Genomic DNA, 10147 nt, shown 5'->3' on the forward strand with positions numbered 1-10147 from the left:
ATATAGCGCCTTTATCCAAGGCGCTTTACATAGTGCATTACATTCACCCATTCACCCACACATTCATACACCGATTGCAGCGGAAGCCATGCAAGGTACCAACCAGCACATCGGGAGCAATTTGGGGTTCAGTATCTTGCCCAAGGACACTTCGACATGTAGACAGGAGGAGCCGGGATTCGAACCGCCGACCCATGGATCATTGGACGACCTGCTCTACCTCTTGAGCCACAGTCGCCCCGCACACACACACGCGCACGCGCACACGCACACGCACACACGCACGCGCACGCGCACGCGCACACGCACACGCACACGCACACACACACACACACACACACACACACACACACACACACACCCCATTTCAAGCCCACCTCTCACCTGATAGGGTGAAGCTGACCAGTTTTCGACAGTGCTCACTTCCTGATTGGTCGTCTGGCTGGCCCTCGCCACGCACCTAGCCGGGAAACAGCCAATGGGGAGCGGTGTGAGGTGTGATGTCACCATGCCAGAAACAAAGGGTCGACGACTGACTTGTTATTAAATTATTTATTTGTGCATAATCAATCATAATCAATCATAATCAATCATAATCAATCATAATCAATTGTCGATTCCATGTGGTCCATACTGGACTTTCTTTTTTTTTTTTTTAATCAGAGACATTTCAGAAATAGCAGATTTACAAGCTATAGATCGGCTATAGATAGGCTTGTAGATCGGTTGTAGATCAATCATCTATTTATGCTATTTTGTAAAAAAAAAAAATTAACAAATAAAAAACATTACAAAAGTTATTCAATATTTCCTTCAACACAACAGAGAGATCGACATGCCCAGATTAACTTTGTTTAACCCATTTTGACCTGATTCTAAAAATGTCTTCTACATCCTGACAGTTTTCTGAAAAAGCTATGTTTCTGTGTCAGTCCTTCTTCGATTTTTCAAAAATAGCAGACCTACAAAGCTCGTAGCGCGCCACTCGGTGGCACGCTACGAGCTTGTAGATCTGCTATTTTTCAATAGCTAAAGCATAACATAATGAGAACCAAAAGGGGTTCCCGCCCAAAATGGGTTAACTTTGTTAATGTTTAGCATTATGTTACACTAAGATTAGCCGCACCGTTGTATCGGCCGCCGGGTTAGGGTTAGGTTTCTGGTTTAAGGACTTCAGTGTTTTGTACCAAACTATTGTATGAGTACCGAACAAAGAATGTTTGCTTTCGCCATCTTGGTTGAAGAAGAGTCTGGGCAATTAAGTTTTAGTCTTAAAAAATGTCTCAATCTTATATTTAGTTTTAGTCCGGCTTAATCTAGTCGTATACCTCTGAGGTCAACGATTAAAGTGTTGATTGATGATTCAACCTTGATGATTAAACCTTTGAGGGGATTAAGTCCACCCATCAAGCCCATTAGTGTCAACCTCAGACCAAGATGGTCTGATTTTGAATCTGCATGGCTTTGTGTTACTGCTATTGTCCTGGCTCTGCTCTAATTAAGAGCCATTTAGGAGTTTAGCATTTAAGGGTTTGTTTACTATCCTGTTAACGGTTAGGGTCACCGTTGTATCGGCCGCCGGGTTAGGGTTAGGGTTAGGGTCACCGTTGTATCGGCCGCCGGGTTCAAAGCATGGGAAAAAAGCAGCGGCTTATAGTCCGGAAATTACGGTACCTATTTTTTAAATAGGTACCGTAAGTGTACATTGGTGACTATAATCTAGCATTCTAGCTGATCTTGAGGCACGCACGCACGCACGCACGCACGCACGCACGCACGCACGCACGCACGCACGCACGCAGTACACACGCAGTACACACCTGCACTCCAGGGTTCTTGACGGTGATACAAGGCGTGGTTGCTCTCAGCGCTCCACTGACTCCATGGTAGTATTTAAAACACACCTTAGTCTCCGCTGTGAAGACACCCACGCGCACACACACGCACACGCACACGCACACACACACACACACACACACACACACACACACACACACACACACACACACACACACACACACTGGAGTCAGGACCCTACCTCATGGAACGTACTGTGTGTGTGAGTGTGTGTGTGTGTGTGTGTGTGTGTGTGTGTGTGTGTGTGTGTGTGTGTGTGTGTGTGTGTGTGTGTGTGTGTGTGTGTGTGTGTGTGTGACGTACGGTCAGTGAGGTAGGGTCCCGCATCCAGCCTCCAGACGATCTGACCTCGCTGAGTTCCGTTCACACCTCGGTTCTTAGAGTCCCACACGTTGGCCACGGAGGTCTCATCTGGGACGTAACACACACACACACACACACACACACACACACACTTCATGATTAATTTTATTTGTATTTTCTTTTTTGGAATGTTTCAAAACGTATTGCAGGCAAGCAGACAGACAGACAGACAGACAGACGTCAGAATCAGTCAGAGATCATTTCCCATGATAACGTTTTCATTAAAATGCACATGCCTGGATGTCATGTCATTAGAGCACCACCAGGAGGCAGCAAACACTCATTAGGACAGCCTGGATGTCATTACAATATGCACGCAGGCACGCACCCACGCACACACACACACACACACACACACACACACACACACACACACACAATCGTTGACAGTAGTAGACGACTACCCCCACCCGCCCTCTCTCTCTCTCACACACCAACATGTAGGTCAGACTGTATGGTGAGTTCCTGGAGGCTCCAGCAGTATGTGTCTCACAGCCAGGCTGAAAGCAGATGCTCGTCCCTGGGGGAGAGGAAATGGACTTCCCCTGTCCTGCCCTGGGTCAATACACCCTACTGGGTGTATCACCCTGCTGGGTGTATCACCCTGCAGTGACAGTGTGTGACAGTCTTTTTTGTGTGTGTGTGCGTGTATATATTGAAATGTATTTCCTTTAGAGGATAGCCCCTTGAGATGTATCATCTGGTTTTAGAGGAAAGCCCCTTGAGATGTATCATCTGGTTTTAGAGGGGGTCCTCGGGCACAACACAATGAATACAGTACATAGACAACACAATACATTAAACATGTCGACAGAACGATACACTTACAACACATAGATGCTCTCCAAACCACTCAAACACTACATCAAGACCAGAAACAACTGCACTGAAACACCTTACAAAATACTAATAATAGTGATACTAAAAATGAAAATAATAAAAATAAAGATAAAGATAAAGATAAAGAGAATAATCAAGCATTGAGTGTGTGTGTGTGCGTGTAACATGAGATGACTCTCAACTGCACTTAAATGCTGCACTATTGCTGACTCTGCATATTACATCTATGCACGCACGCACGCACGCACGACACATACACACACACACACACACACAGTCTCTCACTCCATTAGTATAGTTAATGTAGCCTGAGAAAAGCTCCAAGGTTCCAATCATCCGAGTTGCCGGAAGCTCTGATCATGAGTAGAATACAAATTCAACACTAATAGCTGAATATAGGAGGGGCTAGCGCCCTATCAATCTACACTATAGCTGAATATAGGAGGGGCTAACGCCCTATAAATCTACACTATAGCTGAATATAGGAGGGGCTAGGGCCCTATAAATCTACACTATAGCTGAATATAGGAGGGGCTAGCGCCCTATAAATCTACACTATAGCTGAATATAGGAGGGGCTAGGGCCCTATAAATCTACACTATAGCTGAATATAGGAGGGGCTAGCGCCCTATAAATCTACACTATAGCTGAATATAGGAGGGGCTAGGGCCCTATAAATCTACACTATAGCTGAATATAGGAGGGGCTAGGGCCCTATAAATCTACACTATAGCTGAATATAGGAGGGGCTAGGGCCCTATAAATCTACACTATAGCTGAATATAGTAGGGGCTAGCGCCCTATAAATCTACACTATAGCTGAATATAGGAGGGGCTAGCGCCCTATAAATCTACACTATAGCTGAATATAGGAGGGGCTAGCGCCCTATAAATCTACACTATAGCTGAATATAGGAGGGGCTAGGGCCCTATAAATCTACACTATAGCTGAATATAGGAGGGGCTAGCGCCCTATAAATCTACACTATAGCTGAATATAGGAGGGGCTAGCGCCCTATAAATCTACACTATAGCTGAATATAGGAGGGGCTAGCGCCCTATAAATCTACACTATAGCTGAATATAGGAGGGGCTAGCACCCTATAAATCTACACTATAGCTGAATATAGGAGGGGCTAGCGCCCTATAAATCTACACTATAGCTGAATATAGGAGGGGCTAGGGCCCTATAAATCTACACTATAGCTGAATATAGGAGGGGCTAGGGCCCTATAAATCTAGCTGAATATAGGAGGGGCTAGCACCCTATAAATCTACACAATAGCTGAATAGCTGAATATAGGAGGGGCTGGGGGGGGGAGGGTTAGGGGGCGTGTCTTACCGATGTGGTAGAGTCCGATCCAATCGGTGGCGTCCACCTCCTCTTTGATGTCCCAGGAGATGACCAGGTGGGCGTGGCCTAGCGTCAGCTGGTACGTGGAGGCGGTGAGTGACGAGCGGCTCTCTGACGTCACCAGGTCCGCGTCGCTATTGGCCCGCTGCAGCCCCGCCCCCCCGCTGGAGGAGGAGGAGGACTCTGATTGGATGGGGGGCGGCGTCATCCCTCCCACGGCGCGCACCGATAGGCTGATGGATTGATTGAATAGTTTAGATTAGATATATAGTAATACAAAGTCTTTCACCGTGAAAGAATATGGCAGGGCTGGCCTGGGCCATGGCTCAGCGGTCCATCCTGGGCCGTGGCTCAGCGGTCCAGGCACCTTGGCTGGTAGTCCAGTCTGGCAGTGTGCTGCGGGTTCGACTCCCGATCCCGACGGCCTTCACTGCACGTCACCGCCCCGTCTCTCTCCCCATTTCCTGTCAGCCTACTGTCTGTCCCTCGAAGGCGAAAGCCACAAAAAAAAAACATTCAAAAAAAATAATAATATGGCAGGGCTTGACATTAAAACCCATTTAGACCGTACGACGTGTGGGAACGTCATAACTACTCCAACCGACGGGGTGCTAGGACGTGTGTACATGTCCTAGGACGTCCTAGGACGTCCTAGGACATCCTAGGACATGGGACGTGTGTACACGTCCTAGCACATTTTTATTGATATCAAACGAGAGAAGAATATTCTGGGTTTTTTTCGTTTTTTTTAGTTGGCCTCCAAGGCCACCATACTCTTCGCACATCCGCGGCCCCGTTCACTTTCCTGTTTACCGCTGCAGAAAGAATCCCTCTTATTTGCTAATCTAGGGAGCTCTCAGTGGTTTTGATCAGATGGATATACTAAGCTCTTCATTTATGACTTCTGACCTGTGCTTCTCGGTCAAAATATGAACGCGAGTGATCATCGAGCGATTTTATCGTAATGATAGCGAGGTAAGCAAGCAAAAATATGTCTCACGATTTATGTCCGGAACGGAAGAGGGGGGCGGGGGCATATCTTCCCGGCACCCCAAGCTTTTATTTTGAAAGAAATCCCGGCGCTGATTGTGTTGAGGCAGTAATAAATCTTTCCGGACAAGTGCAATAATTGTACTCCTGATTTCACTTTTTGACTCCTATAGCAGCCAACGATATTGTCTGGCACTATTGTGGGGCCTTCCTATAATTATCACCTTCCCAATAGCGCTGGAATGTCTGTACATTTCATGTATTCCAAACACACAGCCATAGATCGGTTAGCAGACTGACCTCGTTGGCGTTTAAACTACACACGGCGTACAAACTGCGTGTCTATAGGCTACTACTAACACAGTAATTAATTCTCAACATTAGAGTCAGATATTGTCTTCTAGTGGTGGATGGAAAAACTTCATGAAGGCTTTAAGGTAGAAGTGTACCTGCGCAGGTTGTCGGGTCCCAGCGTGTACGGCCGCGAGTGAGGAGGGGTCCTCCGACGCACCGCCGCCCCCACGCCGTCTCTGGGCCGGACGCTGTCGGGAGGCGAGGGAGTCGAGGAGGAGACGGCGGAGGCGGCTGTCGCCATGGTTACCACCGCAGGGGAAGGAGGGGGAGGCGCGGGGGGGGGGGGGGGGGGGGGGGGAGAGTGCAATACAGGCAGCTGTGAAACCACCTCAGGGACTGGATGTCGGCCGATGGTGTTTCTCTAGGAGGACTGCTGCTGATTGTGTTTTCATGAAATAAAGACACTCAGGCTTTGTACAAGGGAGTGCGGATATTCCCTCCTTCCATTGATCTTCAAGAATCTGCACCCATCAGAAACTGTCAACTTGACTCCCTGAGTAGAACACGCCTTCACCTAGAACGCTTCTGTTGTAGGCCAATGGCTGACAGCTCCTCTGTGAGTGACAGCTCTCTGTGTGAGTGACAGCTCTCTGTGAGTGACAGCTCTCTGTGAGTGAAAGGTCTGTGTGTGAGTGACAGCTCTCTGTGAGTGACAGCTCTCTGTGTGAGTGACAGCTCTCTGTCAGTGACAGCTCTCTGTGAGCGAAAGGTCTGTGTGTGTGAGTGACAGCTCTCTGTGAGTGACAGGTCTGTGTGTGAGGGACAGCTCTCTGTGTGAGTGACAGCTCCTCTGTGAGTGACAGCTCTCTGTGAGTGACAGGTCTGTGTGTGAGTAGCCTGGAACTCACCTATGCTTTTTATGGCATAGGCAGCTCCCGGCAGGATCCGCCGGGAGAAACTATGCGCAGCTGCGTGACATGAGACTAATTACTTAGAGCGACAGAGAGAGAGAGGAGTGTGTGTGTGTGTACTGTACATGTGTGCGTGTGTGTCAATTTAACAAAGGTGCAGACGATCAGAAATCAGCAGAGAGTGAGCGATGTTTGCGCTACTCTATGCCGAATTGAAGTGGACTCGGACCCAGACTTTTTTTTTCTCCCTGGAAATAAAAACGTCTGGGTTTCCGAGGCTAGTATGTGAGTGACAGCTCTCTGTGAGTGACAGGTCTGTGTGTGAGTGACAGCTCTCTGTGAGTGACAGGTCTGTGTGAGTGACAGCTCACTATGAGTGACAGCGTCGACGAGCGCTTCCAAACCAAACTGAGGTCAGTTCACCCTGGCGTGTGGGCCGGGGTGCCGCCGAGCAAGGCACTTGATTCAGGACAACGTGGTTCTTCGGAAGAGAAGCGTCTTGGACTCCTCATGCATAGAAGGAAGCATGAGGTCAGTCCGTTGCTCCCCCCAGGTTGGCAGAGGGAGTTTTACATTAGATAATTAGACACTGGGGTGAAAAAAAAAAGGGTTACAAAAAATGGCCGTCCGAAGCATCGTTCAGTTTAGTTTCCTGTCCTTGAACAAGGCATTCCGTACGCTTCCTCTCTCTCTTCCTCTGTCTCCTCCCTCTCCAGAGTAACAGCGTCCTGTCTGCGTGTGACACAGCCTGGACGCTCATTTACCTGTCTGCGTGTGACACAGCCTGGACGCTCATTTACCTGTCTGCGTGTGACACAGCCTGGACGCTCATTTACCTCCCGTCAGTGAGCGGCCGTCACAGGGATAACCCTAACCCTAACCGTCACAGGGATATTGGTAACTCCGTCACAGGGATATCGGTAACTCCGTCACAGGGATATCGGTAACTCCGTCACAGGGATATCGGTAACTCCGTCACAGGGATATCGGTAACTCCGTCACAGGGATATCGGTAACTCCGTCACAGGGATATTGGTAACTCCGGCGTTACCTCGACCACAGTCTGCTGCACGCAGTCCGGAAAATACACGCCAACGGCGTCCGCTCCTAGTTAGTGAGCGCCCAACGCTTTGTCGAAGAGAGGCCACTGTGACAGGAGGAGGGTGGTCCACGCTGGTCCACGCTGGTCCACACTGGTCCACGGACCACACAGGACGCTGGCCGAGGGAGGGAGGCAGCACAGCTGCACAGGAGTAGAAGAAGGGACGATGGCAACAAGGAGAAAACAACGTCAGAAAGAGAGAACAAGGTGTTCACACACACCTCTCTCCTGACTCTGAGACCTGTACTGACTCTGTTCTCACAGTGAGAGAACAGGTGTTCTCACAGTGAGAGAACAGGTGTTCTCACAGTGAGAGAACAGGTGTCACAGTGAGAGAACAGGTGTTCACACAGTGAGAGAACAGGTGTCACAGTGAGAGAACAGATGTCACAGTGAGAGAACAGGTGTCACAGTGAGAGAACAGGTGTTCACACAGTGAGAGAACAGGTGTCACAGTGAGAGAACAGGTGTTCACAGTGAGAGAACAGGTGTTCACACAGTGAGAGAACAGGTGTTCACAGTGAGAGAACAGGTGTCACAGTGAGAGAACAGGTGTTCTCACAGTGAGAGAACAGGTGTTCTCACAGTGAGAGAACAGGTGTTCACACAGTGAGAGAACAGGTGTTCACACAGTGAGAGAACAGGTGTTCACAGTGAGAGAACAGGTGTTCACACAGTGAGAGAACAGGTGTTCTCACATGCTACAATCCTTTGAACATATCCGATCTACAAGCTCACAATGCATTGCACTGCGACGCATTGTGAGCTTGTAGATGAAATAGGGCTGAAGTGGTTAATGTTTGTTTTGTAGTAATAATCAAAATCTACAAAGTTACCTAGTAGCAACTAAAGCTGTCAAAGTTACCTAGTAGCAACTAAAGCTGTTAAATAAATGTAGTAAAAGTACAATATTTGCCTTTTGCCTCTGAGAGTAGATATTATATAGTAGATACTACTACTGCAGTAGAAGTAGAAGTACTCTGAGAGTAGATATTATATAGTAGATACTACTACTGCAGTAGAAGTAGAAGTACTCTGAGAGTAGATATTATATAGTAGATACTACTACTGCAGTAGAAGTAAAACTAGTGGAAATTGTAAATATTCCAGTAAAGTACAAATACCTCAAAAGTTGTACTTAGGTATTCAGTCCTTAAGTAATGTTACTTTCCACCACTGAGCATGTCACACGCACACGCACACACACACACACACACAGGTGAGTGACGCTGAGACTATACAGTCATCACCATATCATGTGAAAGCAGGGACTCACAGCTTCAAATGGACATATTGGTTGTTCAGTTTGACCCACCAGTTTTGGAGATATGGCTTATAGAGTAATGTCTTGCAGAGAAACAGCGAGTTGAGAAAACAGGCTTGAAAGGTTCACTTCTGTGGACTCTAACATTACACCTAGCTACATGTTTAAGCATTTATTTCATATTTACATGTCTTCTGTGGTCTCTAACATTACACCTAGCTACATGTTTAAGCATTTATTTCATATTTACATGTCTTCTGTGGACTCTAACATTACACCTAGCTACATGTTTTTAGCATTTATTTCAGACATGCTCTAGTATGTGAAGAGTCTGCCTGAGCTATTAACTCATTTTGGATAAAATATCAATAAATTCAGTTTTTCTCCTCTGGTGAAAAGCTGGAGGTTGCACGATGGCAGCTCTCAGTCAAATCAGGTCACATATCATCATATCATCATATAATAAATCACATCATGTCAGGTGGAAAGGAGCCCCAGAATGATCTGCATTTGGACCCCCCTCTGAAAATATTATAATAAATAGCTATTTTTCAATAGCTAAAGTATAACATAATGCTTAAAACACCAAAAGGGGTTCCTTCCTGTCCTGAATTGGTTAAGGATAAGGGGTTTAGCTGGTTAAGGATAAGGGGTTTAGCTGAATGGAAATCTCTTCAGTGAAAATATACACAGTATCCATCCAGCCTGATGGGTTTGAGTCCCGATCCTGACGAGGGGGTCTGTAGACTAATGCATATCAAACTGGGGGTCCTTAGACTAATGCATGTCAAACTGGGGGTCCGTGGACTAATGCATGTCAAACTGGGGGTCCGTGGACTAATGCATGTCAAACTGGGGGTCCTTAGACTAATGCATGTCAAACTGGGGGTCCGTGGACTAATGCATGTCAAACTGGGGGTCCTTAGACTAATGCATGTCAAACTGGGGGTCCTTAGACTAATGCATGTCAAACTGGGGGTCCGTGGACTAATGCATGTCAAACTGGGGGTCCTTAGACTAATGCATGTCAAACTGGGGGTCCTTAGACTAATGCATGTCAAACTGGGGGTCCGTAGACTAATGCATGTCAAACTGGGGGTCCGTAGACTAACGCATGTCAAACTGGGGGTCCTTAGACTAATGCATGTCAAACTGGGGGTCCTTAGACTAAT

General features: G+C 47.2%; 1 protein-coding gene across 1 annotated transcript in view; it reads right to left on the reverse strand.

Moving 5' to 3' along the window:
• LOC306917205 (E3 ubiquitin-protein ligase HECW2-like) overlaps positions 1-4833 on the reverse strand; it is a 51866-nt gene extending 47033 nt beyond the window's left edge. Inside the window, 5 exon segments of the mRNA XM_079495337.1 lie at positions 385-460; positions 1821-1915; positions 2161-2268; positions 4403-4647; positions 4782-4833. Coding sequence (XP_079351463.1) covers positions 385-460; positions 1821-1915; positions 2161-2268; positions 4403-4622 — 499 coding nt within the window. The 5' untranslated portion in view covers positions 4623-4647; positions 4782-4833.
• Between the last annotated feature and the right edge of the window lie 5314 nt (positions 4834-10147).

The sequence above is a fragment of the Electrona antarctica genome, assembly GCF_951216825.1.
Source record: "Electrona antarctica genome assembly, chromosome: 24".
NCBI classification, from domain to species: domain Eukaryota; kingdom Metazoa; phylum Chordata; class Actinopteri; order Myctophiformes; family Myctophidae; genus Electrona; species Electrona antarctica.